This window comes from Chamaea fasciata, unplaced genomic scaffold (assembly GCF_029207755.1).
Source record: "Chamaea fasciata isolate MVZ Bird 193981 ecotype frontalis unplaced genomic scaffold, bChaFas1.0.hap1 SCAF_5, whole genome shotgun sequence".
NCBI lineage: Eukaryota > Metazoa > Chordata > Aves > Passeriformes > Sylviidae > Chamaea > Chamaea fasciata.
Window position 1 is genome coordinate 30,125,236 of NW_027094090.1, and position 22,074 is coordinate 30,147,309.

The 22,074-nt window shown below is 40.4% G+C and overlaps 1 protein-coding gene across 1 annotated transcript; it reads left to right on the forward strand.

Moving 5' to 3' along the window:
* Positions 1-13,471: 13,471 nt before the first annotated feature.
* LOC136290171 (prolactin-like) lies at positions 13,472-18,223 on the forward strand. The gene is made up of 4 exons (XM_066184569.1): positions 13,472-13,931; positions 14,077-14,184; positions 15,227-15,406; positions 16,999-18,223. The coding sequence occupies exons 1-4, from the start codon at positions 13,680-13,682 to the stop codon at positions 17,191-17,193; spliced, it is 735 nt and encodes a 244-aa protein (XP_066040666.1). The 5' UTR covers positions 13,472-13,679; the 3' UTR covers positions 17,194-18,223.
* Positions 18,224-22,074: the final 3,851 nt, after the last annotated feature.

The window sequence follows — 22,074 nt, forward strand, 5'->3', positions numbered from 1 at the left end:
CAGAACTAAAAGATCAATAATCTAGAAACCTGTTAGAGACAACTATCAGGCCAAAGTAAATAAAACTGAATGTCTTACTGTAAATACAAGTTTTTTGAGGGGAAAAAAACCCTGCTCCAAATTTTCGGGCAGTTTTTTTCCAATTTAAAAAAGAACCTTTTAATTTTTTCTCTTTTTTTTTGTTTTTTGGGGGGGTTGGGGGGGGTTGTTTGTTTTTTGTTTTTTGTTGTTGTTGTTGTTTTGTTTTATTTTCTTTTTGCTTTTTTGTTTTGTTTTGTTTTGTTTTGTTTTTGTGAGGAGGAGGAGGAAGGAGAGAAAAGGGAAATGAAGTTCAAACTCTTCAGTACCAATTTTGGCAAAGGAAAAAGATGCAACATTAAAAAAAAAAAAAAAAAAAGATGTTTTCTTGTTTGGAAGACTGGGATTTTTTTTTCTTATTCCGAGTTACACTGTACTTTTGCCAATCCTCTGTTAACTATCTACCTGTATTTACAGGCAGGAGGCATAAATTTGCAGTGAAGCAACTCCTGAAGCCATGACCCTTTTCCCATCAACCATTTTGCTTTAACTGCTGTAGCTAGGTCTGAATCTCAATTTCTCCTTTGCCTTTCTGTCTTTAAAAATCTATTATCAGTAACACGCTAGACATGTAAGTCAATATCTTAAGAGCCCTCACCAGGACCTCTGAATTCATGTCTGAATAAAAAGCAGTATGCTGACATTTAGCTCCTTGATTGCAAACACAAGTGTTGCCTGTCACCACAGTGCAGTTAGATATCAAAATGCACTTTTTTTTGCCATTTGGCTGAAAGAAAACAAGACCATTGAACTGTTTAAGAATTTTTTTCTCTAGAAACATATTATACAATTTACAGCATGTCATAACAATGTCCGCAAAAGCTTTAATGTGTCTCTTTTTATTTTCTGTATTACATACTCTGCTGGAAAAGCTACCCCTGAAAACCTAACATTTTCCAGTAAATGAGAGATGATGCCTTTGATAAGGGAGTAAACTGTGGACTTTGGTGAAGTTTTAGGAAGCTGCAAAATGTCTTCTTCTGTTATGGCCTTATGGCTATAAATATGATTACATATATTTTTTTGTAATTGAATAAATGCGAAACTCTTCTAACAATGAAAGTGTTTGTTTAGAATTAATTCTTCCCCTTCTTACCTTTTACATTTCTGTGTAAGAAAATGGAATATAACATTAAATACCATACATATTAAATCAAAACATCTCCAAGTATCATGGAGCCTTGGCATGTTTGCATTCAATTAAGGAAGCATTGTTTGAATGGCTTTTTGCTTTGGCCAGATGAATATTTGGTTGTGAAGAAGTCATACTGACTGATTTTTTTCCCTTGCACCTGGAAACTACCACTTTTATTTGGGCTTGATTTATTCTTCCCAGAAGGACTGAAAAATGAATTTGCTTTCAGCAGTTGAATTCCATGTAATTTCAGCTACCTTTTCACTTGTGCTAAAATGTAATGCAACTTTTACCAAAGCAGGTGGCCTACGGACTTTAGCAAGCCAAGGCAAACATTATCTGTCCATCTCTAGTAATTCTGCCGCCCCCAGTGACCCACTCTACTCATAAGTGAGCCAATCCTCCACTTCCCATTTAATAATGCTCTTCTCTCCAACCTGGTCAACAAATACCCTAATAAATTGACTGAATGGCCTCATCTTTCCCCTTTGCATCTCCATTGTATTGTGTCACTTCCATCTGGCTCCCAGAGACCCCACTGAGGATATCTGTACTCCTGTTCTGTGTCAGAGTATCCTGATAGTTGACAATGCCACAGGGCAGACAGTCACACTGTTCCTCAGGGCTGGTTATACTTTGCCATCCTCCCTTCCCATTCCAACTACATTTTTTTGCATGTCCTTTTTCTTGTTCCTCTTGATGCTTCATCAGCCTCAGTGTCACTGTATGCATTATGTTGCTCAGTGCTAGTTCCTGATTCACCAGAGACACTTTTCCATCACCTCCAGACTTGACATCCTGATCATTGATCCTCCTTAAGGTCTTCAAATGGAGTGTAAAATACTATGCCATCACCCTTTGACTGAAGTCAAGGGAAGACTGGGGCATGGGTAAAGGTGGCTGTAAAGGATCACAGCTAAAGATTAGCTGTTATCAAATATCCAGCCTTGCTCTGCTTCTGCTGTCCAACACCCAGCTCTCAGTTCGCTGGTCTCCTTGATATTCTCTCTTCAGAAGTGTTTTGGAGTAGTTATCTGTTGGATAGAAAATGAAACTCTAATCCACAAGGCAAATTATCAAATCTTCCTGTCAGAGTTGGAAGATCCACTGCTGTTAAGCAAACACAGCCCCATGGAGGTCAGTGGTGCTGTGTCAAATTTCAATTATAAAAACTGGACAGTAAAGGCAACACATACCATATGCAAGAGATAAGAAACATGTTGGCTGTTGGGGAAAAAAAATCTAGTTACAAGATAAACCACTACTGCTATACCATCTTTGAATTTATTGCTTATGATTGACTTGAGTTTAGAGGCCTTTGGTAGCCTTTAGTTCATATCAACTTCACTTTGTCATGTAACTGACAAATACCACAAATTACAACAGAATCAGTGAGCCAAACATCCAGTGACAAAATATGACTAAAAATTAAGTAAGTATAAAACCAAAATTCCCTATTGCCTAACTAGAGGCTACTTCTACAGGTCAAAATTAAGGTAAATTTATAGAATAATGGAGAAAAAGCTGTGCTGTGACCTCCTCCCCTTCAGGACAGTATAAGCTCTGGTCAAGATCATCCTCATTTAACCTTGCATTATGAAGTGACTCATTCAATGTCTCCTAATCATTGAAAATCTACCACATGATAAGGACACCAGACAAAAATTAGTTCCACACGTGCTCATGCTTGAAGCACACTTTTAATGATTTGAATTGTATGAGTCAAATATTTGCTAATGGGCAAAGACCAAATATTAACTTGCTAAACAATAGACTGAGCTTCTCAGACAATGTTTATACATTACCAAAAAAACATTAAATGAAAGATAACATTTTCAAAGACCCTGACTTGAGCTCCCACTGACTTTCCCAACTCTTTGCTGTTCTCTTTTTTTGTCCCTTTGAAAAATCATCTTATAAATGTCAGACTACTTAGATAACAATGTGACTCCAAAGCACAGTTCTCTTCCATTAAATGATATTCAATGCACATTACAGAGAAAATTGAAAAAACAACCTATTGGCTATCACTGCAGACTCCAAAAATCTTCATTCTAATTTATATAATTTGTCACATCACTGGTATTATTAATAGTCTTTATTTTAAATGAAAAATTTGTTTAAAATCTTGCCTGGAGTTAGTTTTGCATTAGCGCTGGATGTGAATGAGAATCCCAAGTACAATGGCAAATATCAACTGAGAGCATTTAATTTCAGCTACCATCTTCTGAAATATCAGGGGTGGTTCTGCAGGACTTTCTTGCTGCTGTCAGTTCCTCTGACCACCCTACTGGGAATCTCCACAGATGCAGAAGGTCTTATCCGGATATAGCCCTTAAGATTTCAGGCTTGAACTCCAAGAGGTACTCAGGAGTGACTTTAAGTAATCCTGCAGCAGTCAGACTGATCAGTCCAGCTAGCAGACATTCATAGCCACACATGTATTTTCATTCTCTGCAGAGCTGATGTCTTTATCCTCATTTTCTTTGACAGTTTTTCCCTTCTAAAGATACACTCTGCCACTGACAAAGAAACAGACAACCACACCATTTTAATGACATTATTTCAGGCTTATATTGCTATTCCAGCGAATAGTTACTATAACTGAGTGTAGCTGCTTATTGTCGTACTTAGTGACTTGTATATTTACATACATTTACATGATAGACTTGACAGTGGGAGACAGAGAGGAAAACATTACTGTCACGTCAGAAGAGAAAAATGAGGAAATAGCTATAGCTCAAAACGTATACACATTCAAAACCCCACCAGAACTGTTCTTGCTAAGCCTTAGCATGATGATTAATGGCCCCAAATAAATAAGAAAGATGGTGTGTACTTCCCTATAAAAATCTCAGAGTCTTTGGTTCAGTAATTCTAAATCAAATACATTCTTGGCAATTAAGTTTTACTGTCAACATATTTTGTCTGTAGTTTAAAGAAAGGAGCATTTGCTAATGAGTCTGCCTGTGATGGTTCCTTCAGGGTTCACATGTTCCACAACAAAGTGTACTACAAGTTTTCACTGATAGAAATTGTCATTTCCTAAAGATCATTGATAGCGTGTGATGCACAATTATAATTTATTTCTTAATGCCAGATACAGTTTTCCATTTGACCATGTGATGGTTCATTCATTTTTGTACAAACATCAACACCTGCGTACCTAAGAACAACTGAAAAAAACAATAATACATCCATAAGAAAACTGAGAAAAAGTATAGTGTTAGGTCTCCTTATCATTTCCTACAGATTTTTTTCAACTGACATTAAAAAAAATCCCCAACACTATGTCAAGTAAAAGGGAAACTAAAATCAGAATGGATGGGAACACGAAGGTTTACCTAGCCTAGGTCAGAGGTGAAGAAAAGTTTCTTCATTATTCCCATTTGCTGAATGACATACCAGTCTGGGCAGTGAGCTTGAAATGCTGAACAGTTTTTGCCATCTGGGATCTTCCTCTTTTCACCGGGTTTTCTAGCCTCAAACTGGCTTCCCTTCCTATTTCTCCCATTCTTTCCAAGCTTCACATTTCAATTGGTCATTGCAGGGAAAAGCAATTTGATGTATTTTTTTGCAGGAATGGCTGTTAGTTCCTTCTGGCTGGGCTTATGTTTTTTGTAACACTGTTTACTTTTTCCTTCTTAGATTATCTCTTGGCACAAGCCAATATTTTTTCCAGAAATTTTCTTCTACTTTTTTCCTTTTTTCAATACCATAGACTTTACCTTGTTGGATTTACCAACAAGAAAAGAGCTGAATGTTACTAGGATATGTCTAAGGGCTAGTGAACAGCCAGTCACCTACACCTTAGACAGATTTATGAATCCCTGGGAAAGGGAAAAGTTGAATGGGGCAGACCACATGCCACACCAATAGACTGATTAGGCTTGGAGTCTTAAAACATCATGCATTTAATCAGAAACACAAACCCTTTTGCTCCATAGCAGGCCTTTCCAGTGTCCCTTTTTCTGTGCTCATATTTTTTCTTCTATCCCATCTTGTGGTCAGGGAGATCAGACAGGACCTGTGGTCAGGGAGTCAGGGGGAGAAGAAGTCTCTGTAATGGCATTGCATTTGGCTTTGATCTGCTTAAAGCTTGAATCTCCCTTTCTTCTGGCAGGTTCTACCCTGTCTCCTTGCAGCTGGAACAACCCAGCCCTGGCAGCACATACGTACTAAGAGGAGATAGTGTGTCTGGTATATAAATCAGGAACATCTTCAGGCATTTTCAGAAATACTGCCAGTGTAAGGAGTCTTCCCTTGTGATTTAAACTCTGCCTTTCAAATAGCACTGTCTCCTGACAGGACTGAGCTCACTGATAAGCACAGAGCCACAGCACCCTTGGAGCATGAGGACCAAGAGATGAGGACCAGTGCATAAGAAAGAGCAGTGCTTGGCCTCCAGCTTCCTTTGCTCCTGGCCTTGGCTGGAGCAAGAAGGGCTGCTCCCAAGAGCAGCGGAGATCTTGGCAAGTGACACTCTAGTCCTTGCAGCACAGTCCAGAAGAACCCTGCAGTTCCAAGGGTCCTACAGTTCCAGTATGGAGTGTATGTCCTTCTTTTCTCAAAAAGACGAGAAGATGATGAGAGCAAACTGGAAGGGTCTTGTACTCCTGGCTGGTTATGCCTGGTTCAGGGTAGGAGGATTTTTATTTCTCTGCACTTCTTTCACACGAAGGTCAGTTAGAGCAAATACACAGGGGAAAGTAAATTTTAATTTGCATGATTGCTTCTCCCTTTTGAAAGGATATTCTAGCCACCTCTTTTAAATAATTCCTGTCCTGGGAACTATAAAGATTATTAGAAAATGCTGGGGTGAAGCCTTAAGTTACATTACAGTAATTTTTTATTTAATTATTTCCTTTGGCAAGAGTTAGATGTCAACATATGAGCATAATTATATATATATATATACACACATTACTCATTCCAATTAGTTTTATTTTAAGTATATCATATTTCATCCTTGTCAACTATAACACACAACAGGACCAGTGGGTTCTTAACATTTGGTAGTAGGTTTATTTTTTCCAAGGAGTTTGACAGAGACACGTGAAAGACAGACACACATTCCATGTGACAGTAAACAAATTTAGAGACAGCAGCCTCTATAAATAATCTATGTTCATCATCTTACATAAGAAAGTGGAAGGTTAGCCACTTATTCCAATCTATTAAATGGTTTGCAGCAGTTTAGTAAGAAAACCTGCAGGGTTTCTCGCTATCACTATGCTGTCACATGGCCGCAGTCAGGGGATGACACAAGAATAAAGTCCATAAGCATGTGAATATAAATAGAAGTTCAAGTCACTGATTTGGAAAGACACACACACAAAAAAACCCTCTAGGGAACAAGAAGGAGAAATTTTTCTTTTCTGATTCTGAATAATTTGTCACTTTATACAATATTTATTGTAACATAAATGTCAAAAGCATGTGCACTAGTCTTTTCTCAGCATGGAGCACCTAGTCTGTCCAGGGAAGGATTCCTGAAGTTAGAGAACAGGAACTGAAAGACATGGGAGATTTTCCTAGGCAGGAGGACTCCTTGCATCATCTTGGAAGAGTCACTTTTCCACTCAGTGTTTTTCCATCTGTAAATGATTGAAACACACCTCCAAACCTGAGGGTGGGACAGTGCATACTGTTAGTACTTCCTAGGAGTATGGTTCACTGCTGCCCCCAGTCCCTGGGTACTGTGGGTGGGGTGGGCAGGGACTAGAAAAGTCTTTAAGTTAAGGGAACTGGATTTGTTCCACAGAAGCCATGTAGAGCTCAGCTGTAAACAATAAGCTCAAATAAGTATTTTTGATTCCTGTGCAAATTCACCCTCTTATTGTCAATCTGTAACCTTTTGGAAAAGGAAGGCACTCTGTATGCATGCAATATAACCTTCCTGGTATTAGCTGGAAACTTTCTAAGCAATCCCCCCTCAATTCAACATCCTTCATCCCAAAGATGATGCAGCTCAAAACGACCAGGGGATAAAAGATTTTGGCCATGGCACTTAATTCAGAGTATGCACCATCTTGTCTCCACGCTGTGCTCTGAAACCCTGAAAGAATTTGCCCGATTCAAATACAGAGAGGATGTGTACGAGTCACAAGTAGAGCAGTTTGGGAAGCACAGGTAGAGGAGAGCGGGACCTGAATCCTGTCAAGCTTCACGCCTGACTAGTTGGAAAGCAAATAGAATGGGGCAAAAAAAGAATGAAGACTAGATATTAATGAGGCAGATAGGATAACTAGAAGCTAAGTCTGAGGAGAAATACTTTTAAAAGATGTAGGAAAAAGTATGCAACAAGTTGAACAGGTATCTCAAAACACAAAGGTAAGGGAGAACTGGAGAAAATATCCATATACTAGGAATATTTGGTGAAGGGATACCATGTATTGGGGTCTCAGTACTGGAGACAAGACTGACAGTTCTGTCTAACTGCAGCACAGCCCCTTTACAGTTTGAGACGGAACAAAATGTTCCCAGGTCTCACTTAGTGTAACCTTAGTGTCAACAAATATTTTCCCCTTTCCCCTGGGAATAATAATAACTTACCACTGCTATCAACTTCTTGCCTTAAACGAAAAATGAAAAGAGACCTCAGGGTTCCAAGCAAAGCTGGGTGAAACTACCTATTTTTTCCCCTGTGGTTGTGGTGAGGGAAGTATCTTCAGAAGAGCAGAGCTGGGACCTAAGCAAAAGACCTTTATAACTGAGTTCAGTAAAGATATTACTTATATACGAGGCTTTCATAATCTGATGTGAGGCTTTTCTTCAAGTACTATTCATATTCTTTGAATGGCAAATTGACTATCCAAATGAGTACGTAATTTCACTGTGCCTCTTCACTTATCTACAAAATGGGCATGATAGCATCCATCCACCACAGGAATGTGCTGGGATAATAAATTAACTAATGTGTGTGAACAGACATATATTTGAGAGCAATAGAGAGATTCCAAAAGGAAAATGATTATGTACTCAGAATGGGTTGGAACACTGGGTAGTAAAGAAGGCATGAAAACATACAGTGAACAACAGGGGAAAATCAAAATTCAATGGCCACTTATTCACTTGAATAAGCCAAAGTAGAAATCATGAGAAGAAATACCGTTCAGTCATGTCATTAAACATATTAGCTTTTATTAACTCTTTTTACATAAAGAGGGCAAAGGAAGATTCTATAGCCTATGTAGTATTTCCAGCTTCAGCAAGGAGCATTTCATAATAACAAATGCCTTGATAATATTTGAGAATATGAAAAGAATGTAGCAGAAACTATAATTTTTTTTAAAAAAATGGAGGACCAACATATTTGTCATTTTTCCTGTAATTCCTGCTATGAAAAGGGCAAAGCTTGCCATATTGCCAACTCCCCTGCTGTAAAATATTGTGTCAGTGGGGAAGGCCCATCTTGGCAATGCCTGACACTAGCCAGATGTTAAATTAATTGCACTTAAGTTATGTCCATACTTCACTTATAAGAAACTTGCACCTTTGGTACCTTTGACAAGACTCTGTTCTACAATGATGACTTCAATATGGTGGCAGATAGGAAGTTACAATTTAAATTAAGCATAATTTCAGATCTCTGGACAGTCATAGTGTCTTCTTCCCTACTTCTCTAAATGCTCTAAATAATTTGATCTCCTAAAGAGGACATAGCATAGTATTCTTTCCAGATGGATATTACCGAATTAACCCTGGGGGTTGCAGATCATTTTCAACTGTGAATGCTTATCAATAATGTAGACTCAGGACCCAAACCTCATCTTCGTGACATCAGTGAACCAAAAGTAAATACGCCAAATTTAGTGGAGGTACACCAGCATGATGGTCTAACCCAGTGACCTTATTAAAGTCAGCCAAAGCTGACTGGAGATTTGAGTGGGCTCCGGGACATGGCCTTGAAATTGCCACCATTGTGTGATAGAGATATCTGTATTTCCTTAAAATTCTCAAAACTGAGATAATGATTTTGCCTGAAATTTATCTCCAGGCAACTTGTGATCATGAGCTAAAGAATGCATTTTTACTTGATGCGCTTACAAACACTAAATACATAATTTTTTTTTTCTCTACAAAAATGATTGCTCAAATACAAGCCCATCTCCTCTAAAATTTAACACAGGTTTTTATTATCAGTCACTACTGATCCTCTTGACACAGTAGTGACACACTTCTTATCAGGAGAAATACAGCTAAGCTTGAAATACTAAGTATTATTACAGCATATCAGAGACACGATGTAGACCATCCTATGTGGACACTGTGAGAAGTAGAAAGGATGAAGATGCACCTTTATAGCTAGGGTGCAGCTTCTTTTGAGAAGACTGCTTTCCTTTATAGTGGTTTTGGGAAAATGAAGTTCCATTGTAGGATTCCCCAAAATCTGCAGCTGGTAAAATATGACACCTCAACCCTCTTAGTAATGTTAAGAAGTAAGAACATCTGTAAATATTCAAGTAGTAGGATTCAATCATGTCTTTCTCTTTTTAAAATATATTTTTATATATTTTAGCAATATTTTGCATTTATAAGTAAGAGCATTCTTCAATGAATTGAACAACGCAGCATACAGAACTATTTTTTCTCCTAAAGTTTCATTGTCTAAATAGTATTAAATATTTTAATTATAGATTCCACATTTCATGCTCAAATTTCACTTGTTTCTCCAGGCTATGTTCAAGACCAATTGCAAAACTGAAATATACAAAATCTTATATAAAATATATAATGTAAATTTCAAATAATTAAATTTCACAAACTAAAATTTGTGTAGAAAGGACCTAAAATTCCAATTTAAGATTTAATAGGGTGTATTACCCATTCAAGTTTCAGTGAAGATCAGTTCTCACCTATTTTTCCTGTGATTCAATCTGTCCTTCCAAAACAATATTAAGTAAATCTATCAGAGAGATCTAAATTCACACAGTGAGCAAGCTCACTGAAGCCAACAGAGATGAGAACAGAAATGTTCTCCTCTTAAAAAAATAAATTGAAACAATATCCTAAAAAAAAAAAAAAGCACTTAATGAATAAAGCATTAAGACATTGATTTTCCCACTTGATTTGGATGATGATGTAAATCACTGTATAGTGAAAATAATTGATTCACAGTAATATCTGTTTAGCATGGCAATATTCTGCTCAGGCACTCCACATAGACCTCAATCTGTTCTTATACAATTGATTCTACCACTTTAGCAGGATGTAAAATAACACATTTTAATAATAATGAGAGGTTCCAGAACTTTAAGTACCTGAATTTGTAACTAGGTCTGTATCTTCAGTTTTACTTAATCTTTATGTGCATACAGAGCTTGCCTAAAATAGCACAGAAGTTCATTCCCAGGAGTAGCCAGCACAGCAGCTAATGAACTAATCTTCTCCAGAGGGTTGGAATAGAGCAGATGTTTCAAAAACATGTCTCTCTCTACTTCTGTGCTACAATCACAGTCACAAAGAGAAGACATCTCTGTAGCCCCAAGGGAGGCAAAAATGCAATGTCTGTATGAGGCTGCCCAGCAGAGGAGTAGAAAAAGAAGCAGCACACCGGCTCCATTTGATGTGTCAAGCACATGCTCCCTGAGCTCCTGGGCTACATTTGCAAACAGAAAACGAGATATCTCTGCCCTAGCTCAGTCTATATTCATCACTCTGAGCTCACGTGAGAATCACCAGGCAAAACCATGCACCACCATGCAGGGATTAGTGAATGGAAGCAATTTCTCAGTTAGTGAATTTATTTAATGAGATGGAGGATAGGAAAGGATTTTGCCCAGAGTGACAACTGGAGACAAGAATCAGTTGCTTTAAGATGAGGGAACTTCACTTTATACTGTGAAGAGTGAGAGGAAGGAGAAGTAGAAAGGTATAAAGGCAAGAAATATAAAACCCAGAGTAAGATGAGGTTTGCAAACAAATTATTTTTTAAAAATGGACAGTTGATCAAGCAGACAGTTTTTCAGCTTCATTCTGAAAAAAGCTCACATTGCCTAAAAACATTGTTTCAATTTTCCCTGCTGTATCAATAGATTTAATTAAAAATACTGTGTGTTTTTACTTACCTTGTATTGTGTATGTCTTTGGAGTCTCAAGATTGCAACAATCAAGAGCAACACAAATCAAGACAAAATCAGCAAGTTTAGTGATTACTATATGAAAGCAGGAAGACATGAGTTGGACAGCTGTTTCCATAGAGAAGAGAGAGAAGAGCAGAGAAGTAAGAAAAGTCAAACACTTCTACATGAAGTGATGCTGTTTACAGAACTCAGAAAAAACACAGATCTGAGATCCAGCCTTCAGAAAGTGGTTTACTCCTTTGAACAGGTAGCCAACTCTTTTTTCATTTCCCTTTTAGGATCCAGGTTGCATAATTTTCATCCTGTTTTATTCAAGAGTTTGTATCATCAGCTTTCAGAGCAGAAGTGTGTGACGTGTCCCTTCTTGAGCTGTAAAATGTGCCTGTTGTTACAGGAAAAGGTTCAAATCGATAGTGGACCTATTTGGTTGAAACAAACCTTTTCATTCCAGCTTTTAATTCTTCGTAATGTAAATTCAGGAGTGGTTCTTGAATACATAATGATCTCCAGTTGATCTTGCACTCTAAATCTTTGGCAAGCAAGGAAGGGGTAGACTTGATGTTCAAATAATTTACATTTTTTCAGAGTTTAGGTTCATTACTCCTTCAAAACTTAAAAATTTAATAATTTAAGGAACCCTTTAAAGCTATGCATATATCAGGATTTCTCCAAGACACATGAAAAATAAAAGAAAATGGCTATTGGCCAATAAAAACAAGTCATTGATCCACGTGCTTCTTATATGCAGACTACCAATGATTTTCAGATCTTGTCATATGCATGATTGCTTGTTTTCTGATAATTATTAGTCTTAATTAGTATTAATATTCCAAGTCTTCAGCTGGACCACAAGCCATTAAGCAGTTTATCAGCTAGTTAATCAGAGTTATTGCCATATTGGTATGGTCTCCATTAAGAACTGGCTCAGCAGCACTGAATACTGAAATTACCTGCATTGTTTTATTCATTAGTGACACTGCAGAAGTAAGAGAATGACAGCTGCTGGATAGTGTAGATCATTAGGCACATCTTAGTAAACTTTTTAAAATTAGTTTTAGAAGTTCTAAAAACTGAGGGGTTAAAAGTATCCTTTAGACCCATTGGGCTATCAGCCTTTCAAAATGTGAGTCCTTTGGAAATGCCTCTTGACTTTATGCAGAAGCAGTGGCAGACAATTCCTTTTAGGATCTGGCTGGAGAAGTAGCTACTTCTACTTGTTTTCTACCAGTTTTTTTAGTATCCACACAGAGTATAGGTGACAGAGTTACATTTAATCTTGACCAAGAACTAGTCAAACTCATGTCTTCTACCTCCAGAATGAATTCTGGTCACCAGCTGCCCTAAAAAGGTGGGAAGAGGGATGATCATCATTCTGGCAAAGGTATATTCCTTCCATTTTCCATAAATGAAATGAGGATTCATGGGCTAGAAAACAGATACATAACTCCACCATAATGGCTAGGGAGAAAAGATAACAATTTCATGTCACATGTATCCTCATTTCTAAGTAGACTTCCCCCTTGACAGTGAAAAACCCCAGGAAGAAGGGCAGAGTTGACTAATTTTCCTCATGACCAGCATCTCAACTTTTGCTGCATGTCCTGAGGGTTGCTCAGGATCTCATGCCCCAAAATAGAGGACACCAACCATGTCCACAGGACTTGCACCCCTTTAGGGATCCTGATCTAAATCCTTTGATGTACTACTCCCTGAGCATTTAGCCCCGTGGGACCAACCATCCTGAGGTATATGTTTGCACCACCGAACATGCAGTCACCAGCTGTTACATCTTCAGCAGTCTTACCTCTCATCACCTCCAACGGAGCAGGAAAAGCAGATCTGATCTTAACAGTGTGATTGGAAGAGATGGCTGAGAGATGAATGTCACCAGACCAGGCTTCTCTCTTACCCCTCATTTTACCCATTCCTGTCCTTTTGTAAACTCCATTACCACGGACACAAACAATTCCTTTTCCTGGTCTCCTTTCCCCACGCCCACGGCCGTGGGCGCCCTGGGACGGCGCTGACCACGCCACTCCTGTGCGGGGGCCCGGAGCCGCCCCCGCCCTGCCCACGGGAGGGCTGTGACGGGCGGGCGGCTAGGGGGCCGGTAGCAGTCCCACCACCGAGCCCGGGAGACCCATTTCCGCCGGGTCTGCTGGGTTGTCGAGGACAGTGGGTGCCGTCGGTGCGAGGGACGCTCCCGTCCGCCCGCCGAGCCGTGAGCCCCGCTCCGGGCGGGCTGGCTCACAGTGGCCGCGGGCTGCGCACGTCAGGGGAGGCACCCGTCATCACCGTGAGATCCCGGCATATATAGGAGATGCGGGGGCATCGCCGGCCGATCGCAGCCGCTCCGTGCCGGGCACGGGCTCCGCAGCGCCATGGCCGGGGCCCTCGTCCGGGCGGCGGGGCGAGCAGGTGAGGGGCCGGGCGGGGACTCACCGCGGCATTCCGCGCCCCGACGCGCCGCCCTCTCCGCAGGTGTGATCGCGGTGCTGGCGCTGCTGTGGCTGCTGCTCTGCGCTCCGGGGGACGCCGGCTGTCACCCCCTGACCGTGGCCGATCTCTTCGACCGGGTGATCCGGCACTCAGGCAGGATCCACAGCCTGTCCACGGCGCTCTACGCCGAGCTGGTGAGTGCCGGGCCGGCCCCGCCGCCGCCGGGCTGGGCTGCGCCGCCCTGGGAGCGGCTGCCGACGGGCGGGAGAGGGGAAAAGGTGGGGGGATGTAGGGGGTCGTGGTGCTCTCGGTGTACGTTTAGGTGTTCTTCCCCCGTAGGAAAAACACTTTCCTCCCCGTGACAACAAGCTGGGAAGGCCTGCTCGGAAGTGCCACACGTCGGGGATGCTGACCCCCAACGGCAAAGAATACGCCCAAAAAATCCCGGTGAGAGCAACGGCGGCGACGGTGGGCAGAGACAGGGCAGAAGGGGGTACCGCGAGGCTTGGGGGACGGGAAGGGGACTCTACGGGTCACACCGCCTTCTTTTTCCTCCCCTGGAGAAAAAGGGTTACCTCTAGTCCTGTCAGAACCCCAAAATGTCTCATTCATCATGCTGTAATGGTCCCCCACTCCAGTCGGGCAGGAGATAGGCAGAGAGGTTTTATGTTTCTGGAGCTTCATCAACAATCTGGATGAAAGAGGTTGCTGAGTTTTGACCCCAAACAGGTGCACATCACAGAGGTATTGCCTATGAATCTTAAATTAGTTGAATTTTAAATCTGTAGATGGTTACCTATGCTTGGATCGTATATACTGGTTATGATAAAGATATTGCAGTAGTACTTCATCAGAATGACTGACAGGCATCCTTTGATTTTGTTGAGGCAAACTCTGTGGAACAGAAACTTAGAAACTTGTGTGTGTGGCAAAGAAGTTAAATTAATCAGTATCACTGCAAAGTACAAAAAAGCAATCAGGAGAAAGAAATAACAGTCATGTCTGAATCGGTAGTTAGGTAAGGGGAAAAGAACAGCAAATTTGTTTACATTACAGTTGTGATGGCAAAGAGAAAAACATCATTACTAGTTCAGAGTTTGTTCATACAGAGAAAAATCAAATTGTGATGGTGGGGGTACACCAGTGGGAGAAACTTTTGTCTCTAGGAGACAGACAAATGTTAACATTTTGGGTTTTGGTGTGATGGAGTGAGGAGCTTCCCCCAGGATGTCCTTCTAGAAGGTCCCCTGGAAGGGCAATGGGAGATGAGGTCCTGCTCATGTTAGCTGAAAACACGACAAACACAACTTCTGGGTGTTATTTTATGTGTGTGTTTATATATATATATAAATATACAAATACCAGAGATAGAGTGGTGAATTGCAGATGTAAATCTTAATCCCACTGAGATTTCACAATGAGACTAAGAGTATTCATATGATCTGGTGCAATGTAACAGAGACATTCCCTTATTGTTTCAATTTATAAGAGAGAAGAACTAACTCACCTGATACTGAAACTTTTGCAAGCCTGGAAAGAACCACTTTCCCATTTTAACCAGCATATTGAGCACCATCAACAGCTACCTGATGACAGCCTTAGCAAAGCTAAGGAAATCAGCACTATGGTACATGAGCTGAAGACTGGAGTCGAGAAAGTAACAGAAAAGGCAAGATTTTTGATGTAGCTTTTATTTATACCAGTTATGTGGCAGGGTGACTTCAGGGAGGGGGCAATTGTCTGTTCCCACTTGGGCTTGGAGGCTCTTATTTAGCAAAATGAAGGACTTTGTTACAGATAGTCATCTTTCTGTCAGAGGATATGACTTCTTTATAGATTGGCAGATATGTAGATGGCATTATAGGAGTCCATATCTGTGAGGCAATATTTTATTAATATGAAGTATATGAACAACACACACGAGAACAAAGACTAGAGCCATTCGTAGCTTCATGTATGAGCCAGTAATGACTTGAGTTTTCTAGACCAGTAAAGAAGAGGTGGGTAGACCATGATAAATGCTTAATAATTATTTGGATTTACATTCTAAGAAATGTACATTCCAAATTATGGCAGATCATATATAAATCATTGGACGAAATTCTGTATTATTTCCATTTCTGTCTTCTCATTACTAGCTAGAAGTCCTGACCTTTGCATTTTTTGTGCATTTATATCTAAAATTAACTGTGGTTTTGGCTGAATAAATGAAATCTGTGTGCCCATTCTCATGGCTACACTGCCAGGGTGTCTGTTTCACTAAAAACAGTTATTAATAAACTAGTATCTTACACTAGTAGATCACCTTTCAACTTCATGAACACAGGTGGGGAATACAATTTTTAAAAAGGTAAACAGCTCATCACTAGAATAGGCCGAATTGTACCCTGCTATAAAATGCAGTCCTGGTTAGGGTGACTCAAAGTTACAAATGGAAATCGATCTTAAATGGAAATGGAAACTCCATCATCCAAATGCAGCCATTATTCTGGGTTAAAATAGCCTTAAAGTTCAGAAGTGTTCAACTTCAAAGCTTGACCTTTTCAGCTTTTCTGCTTCAACTACTTCATTCTGTAGCTGAAGCAAACTCTAAACTAGCTACACAATTTTGGTATATTTACCTGCTTTGTTTTTTCTAAAACACCTTTGAAGGTATTACTAAGAGGGAAATCTTTGAAGTATTGACTTCTCTGTACCATGGATATACCACAGGGTAGAAATATAATTACAAAAAATTAATGCATTCCATATTTTGCATCTGTGTTTTTCTGTTAAAACAGGAAAATTCTAAACTTGCTTTTGTTGTGAAGAACCGACTCTGAGAGGTGATGACAGTCTGCAGAATTCACCAGGTTAAATAAACCTTGGAGCTGGTTAAATAAACCATGTTAGGAAGTTCCCTCCACAGAAAGCATTAAAATAAATGGCTAAAAAAATCTCAAGACTGATTTGCTATAATATTTCAAGAGGAAATAAGGATTACCAAATCCTTAGGCTTCCTATACTTAAACTCAGAAGAAATATTCATTACTCGTGTACCAAGAAATTTCAGTCTAGTTTAAAACTTGCAGATACCATAAGGATAAAAAGACAATGTTATTTTATGTAAGAACCTTTACATATATCTTCACTAAGTATGTGGAAGATCTGGAGTAGCACAGGCCAATGTAGTGACACCTCAGTTGTCTTCTGCAGCAGTATTTTCAAGATTTGTTTTATGTGCAGTTACAAGTTGTACTTTTCTGTTTGTTTTCAATACAGATGCAGTCAATGGGGATCATCAGCAATTCATTAAATGGGATGGCATCATCTGAAGGCACTGGTTTATCAATTAGTAATGAAGCCAACATGATGAGTGACTCTGACTTCATTCACTGTTTTAGGAGAGATTCCAATAAAGTACAAAGCTACTTAAAAATACTCAAATGTAGGATTATGCCAGAAAATAGTTGCTAAATTGTAATCCCTTGACAAGTAGTCTTCAGCATGTTGCTTATAAAGATTTAAAAAAACCCCAGAACTTCTAAATTATCACATTCACAGTAATTTTAATAGGAAAATGTTTTTGAAATCCTTTGGAAGTTGACACGGTTGACCAATGCAGATGAAATATTAAATAAAGTCTCATGTGTTTATGTCAGTTAATGCACCTAAAAAGGAGTGCTCTAGCATTAGATAAATAAATGTTCTTGCATGCTACATTGTGGCAGACTATACTATGGCTGATTCACAAAGTTCAGATAAATACACAGAATTACAGAATGGCTTGGGTGGAAAGGGACCTTAATGATCATTGAGTTCCATCCCCCACTCCACCAGTGGCAGGGATGCTGGCCTTGAACTCTTCCAAGGATGAACTATCCACAGCTGCTCTGGGCAATGTATTTTTGTGCCTCACCACACCCTTGAGTAAAGAACTTCTTCCTGACATCTAACCTAAATCTCTCTTATTTTAGTTTAAAACCATTTCCCCTTATCCTATCACTCTTTATCCATGTACAAAGCCACTCTCCCTCTTTTTATGAGCAATTTTTAAGTCATGTAAGGCTGCAATAAAGTTTCCCTGGTGCCTTCTCTCTACAAGCTAAACAATGCCAACTCTCTCTGACTGTCTTAGCGAGGTCTTGTGGGCCCTTAATCTTGTCCAGGTTCTCCTGGATGACATCCCCTCCTTCTGTTGTGTCAGCTGCATTGCTCAGCTTCGTATCTGCAAACTTGCTGAGGATGCACTCCATGCCACTCTCTGTGTCACTGAGGAAGATACTGAAGAGCACCTGTCCTAAGACAGAACCTTGAGGGACACCAGTTGTCACTGGCCTCCACTCAGACATAAGAGCCAGAGCCACTGCTCACAATTCCCTGGCTGCATCCAACCAGCCAATTCCTTAACCACCAAATAGTCCAGCCTTCAAACTCATGTCTCTCCAATTTGGAGATAAGGGTGTCAAGTGGGACCCTGTGGAAAGCCTTACAGAGGCTGAAACATCATTACAACATAGTTGAAAGTAAGATTCAATTTATTAAACCTTGGTACATCTGTATACTATCAATAAAGTATATTTTTACTTAAAGAAAATGTTTCCCCCCATTTCTACATACATACCTACCACCAGAATATTGCTTAACACTGAAGAGTGGCATTGATGTTGATCACCTCATTTAACTGCAGGGCCTATGCCAGAGTTTTACATTCACGTCATACTTCTTACTGATTTCTGAGGGCTTTCATATGTGTCCCATAAAATCTAGCATTTTTATTCATTTTGAGTGCTCTTTTGTATCCATAATGGCTTCACTGATTTCAGTAGAAACTCCTAAAGAAAAAGTGTGTGAAAAGTCAGAATTCTGGCCCAAATAGCATTTCAGTCTAAGGGTTGAGCCAGGAGTAGCAATAAGTCTCTTTCCCATTCCACATGCTGACACGGGACTTGGGTTTTACAATAATGATGACAAACTCCATTCCAAATAAAAATATGAAAGCTGTCAGATATTTTATGGAAATCACATCTTCCTAGCAGCAGGGTGGTGCTTCTGGCTGTGCATACAACAAAACTTCTTTGCATTCAGAGCCTAACTGAGACATTTGAACAAGTAGATATAATCAACAAAATATCTTTGATATTCTCGACTATTTTACCACAAAATGCTCTTTTCTGGCCTTCCATGATCCTGATGGTTGCTGACAGTAGCAGGAGCTCAGGCAGGCAAGAACAAGGAGTAAAATGCTGGTGATTATTTAATAACAATACTGAATTTGGGCTTGAGAAGCCTCGCAGAGATAGATTTCAAAGAAGCATTTATGCGGATCAGAGAAACAACATTTTAGTTGCATCCCCGTATCTGTAACTATCCTCAGATATCTCCTGTTTGGTAGATGGCTGCTGTACGTTTGCAGCTAGAAGCTGTGCATGTCCACAATTGCCATCTGGACCCTGCTGTGCCAAGTATAGTAAAAAGGCAATGGTTTACATTGTGCTTGCCCTGAAGAAGTTATTAGCTGCAGTTCCTTATGCAGTAAGATACCACAAACACATAATGAAATAGCAGCATTCATGAGGAGGTTTTGAGGAAATTCTGGAAACCAAACACAGCTCCAAAGAGAGCAAAGGAAGACCTCTCTGAGCAAACACACAGAACAAGAGGGGGATGCCCACGCTACGCTGCCTGCATCTACCTGTTATCACAGATGTAGCAGCAATTAATAGCTGTAGCATTAATGCGGCCATCTGGTGTAGCCGCAGTCCGGCAGCACTCCAGTCCGCTGACGGTGTGTGCCTGCCATGCCAGCGAGAGGACACTACCGGCTCCCAAACGCTGCAGCGCGGCCACTGCGCCTTCACTGAGGAGACAAGCGGTGCCGGGGTAATGCCGCCGCGTACCGGCAAAGACACGGCAGCCACCCTGCCTCAGTGGCGAGGGGTGACAGACACGGGCGGGGTCACCGCGTCGAAGAGGCTGACGGCAGCAGCTCCCTCCGGACCGGCTGTGGCCCGCCCCGCTCCCCGGGGCACCGCGGACGGGGCTGACGCGCCGCGCCCCGCGCTGCCACAGGGTGGGAGGTGGCCGTGTTCCCATGGGAGGTGGCCGTGGCCCCCATGGTCCTGCTTGGTGGCAAGTAATTGCAAGCGAATTGCAAGGTGACTCTGAAATCAGCCGCTGCCAGGACTTCCCAAGGGGTGCAGATGAAGGTCAGGTGGAAAACGCCGCAAACAGAGCAGGTCGTACAAAAAACACTCATCTCCGCCAAAGTGTTAAACCCTGGGAACGTTTTGTTTTCCAGTAATGTGAAAACAGGAGATGAGATAGAGGGTGGCACACGAGGAACAACAGTGCACCGAAGTGTTATCCACAGTCATTCATCCTCATTAGTGTTATATTTCAGTTTTGCCTTTGGCTGGAGCTAGGCATGTTGGTAGAACAAAAGCCTTCCTATATTGCCAGCATTGCCTGGCTTCCTCTTGTGATTGAGGAAACAACTGAGCAGTGGGCTGAAAAGGGCATGCTTTTCTCTGTGGCCACCAATGCCTCAAACAGAAATACAGTGATGGCTGCTGTCTGCACAACGGAATACTTCATCTCCTGCATGATTTCCTCCAAGACAGCAGCATAACTGGTTAGGAGAATTTCACAATGTAAAATCATGCGCTACCATCAAATGCTTTGGAGTTTGAGAATCCATCACTTTTATATCAGAATATTAATTTAGGAGAAAAAATTCTGTAAATTAATGGAAAACCAGAAAATCAGTTTGGCTTCCAGTTAAGCACTGGCACCATGTGCAACAAAATATGTAAGTAATGGTATAATTTCCATTTGCTAAACAATGTTTCCCTTAAACTTTCTTGTCAACCAAATAAATTGAAGAATTAAAAACATCTCCATTGTTCTTCAGACCCTACTCCAAGAAGCACTGCAGGATAATCCCAGAATACTGACATTTCTGTATAGTCCAATTTTTTTTTCAATTATTAAAACTGGCTTTTGCACATCAGAGATTTCCTCATCATAATGTTTCCATTTTTTCAGAATGATGAAAGATACAACAGAGACATTCCCAGTGACTGAAAATTCCTTTTGTTCCTTTCATAATGTGCTAAATGGTTTTGATAGTGTATCTTAGACTGAATCTTGTATGTATGTGCTGATGTTTCCATGGTAGATTAAGCTGTAGTTTAGCTCTTATCTAAACCCATGTGATAGCAAAACAGAAACAAATCGAAAGTCTTCTTTGCACAATATACATTCATGTTCAGCTTCCTGCATGCAAATATTGACCTGTAAATAAAAATTACTTGAAAAAACTGAAGAATTCCTTAAGGGTTGGATGCTTCTAAAAGGTGGCATTTCTGTGTGCTTTGGCAAGCACTGGAAGGAAGATCACTATAGATCACTATAGGACATATCACTATGTTAGCCTTCTGACATCCCTGTCCACCCTGCCCAAATTCAGTGCTCAGAATCACGACCAATATAAAAACTAGGACTTGCCATTTCTTGGCCATGAATTTTGGTGCAAATCTATGTGGGAGCATTTCAGACCCAGGCTTAACTATCCCAGCTTACCTTACAGTAAAGTTGAGCAGCAGTCACCAGGTACATAGCTTAGAAGCACACTCTTCCTCAGTCCACGACAACTTCGTCCACTGTGAACTTTTCTCTGTAGGGGCTTTTTTGTCTCCCCATGGTTCAAAGCTGAGTCTCAAGTCAACTGGACCCTAATTCTTTCTCTGTTCCTTTCTAAAGGCACTGGATTTACAGCTGTCACATTAAACTGGTCTGTCTTTCCTTCTAGTATGCGAAAATCAGTAACAGTCTAGTTGGTAGAGGGTGCTGAAGCATGTGAATACACTTAATTTATGCCAGTCTTTTGACTGCAGAACATACATTCATCAGAGGAGCTCTGTGGCTACAGTGATGGCAACTGGTATTTAAAACTGAGTACTAGTAAATCACAGCAGATAAAACAAATCTGATGTATTACTGCAGCTCAGGAGTGACATTTCACCTTTGTACAACTGTTCTGACACTGAAGTTAATAATGCAGTTTTGTGCCTTAAAGCAGCCCTGTTCTCCTCAGCAGATCATAACACTTATTTCCTGTTTGGCAAAGGATCGATAAAAACAAGATAACTTTCAGAAAATAATTTTATAGTGTAAATCTGTACAACCGAAGTCTAAGTGCTGACAGAGCTGTGGTCAGCAAATCCAGTTTTTAACAATGCTATATGAGGTCCATGGAAGAGCTAGCTGGCCTCTCATGTTCACAGGTTCACATGCAGTAAAAACCGTGGTTGTGCCTGATACAGACCGCAAAAATCTGCACTGTGGTACATTTTA

Bases quoted from the DNA above. Each gene is read 5' to 3' on its own strand.
- LOC136290171 (XM_066184569.1), top strand. From the start codon at position 13,680: ATGGCCGGGGCCCTCGTCCGGGCGGCGGGGCGAGCAGGTGAGGGGCCG. The intron at 14,185-15,226 runs GTGAGAGCAACG...TCAATTTATAAG, and splicing joins AATACGCCCAAAAAATCCCG to AGAGAAGAACTAACTCACCT. The intron at 15,407-16,998 runs GCAAGATTTTTG...TTTTCAATACAG, and splicing joins TCGAGAAAGTAACAGAAAAG to ATGCAGTCAATGGGGATCAT.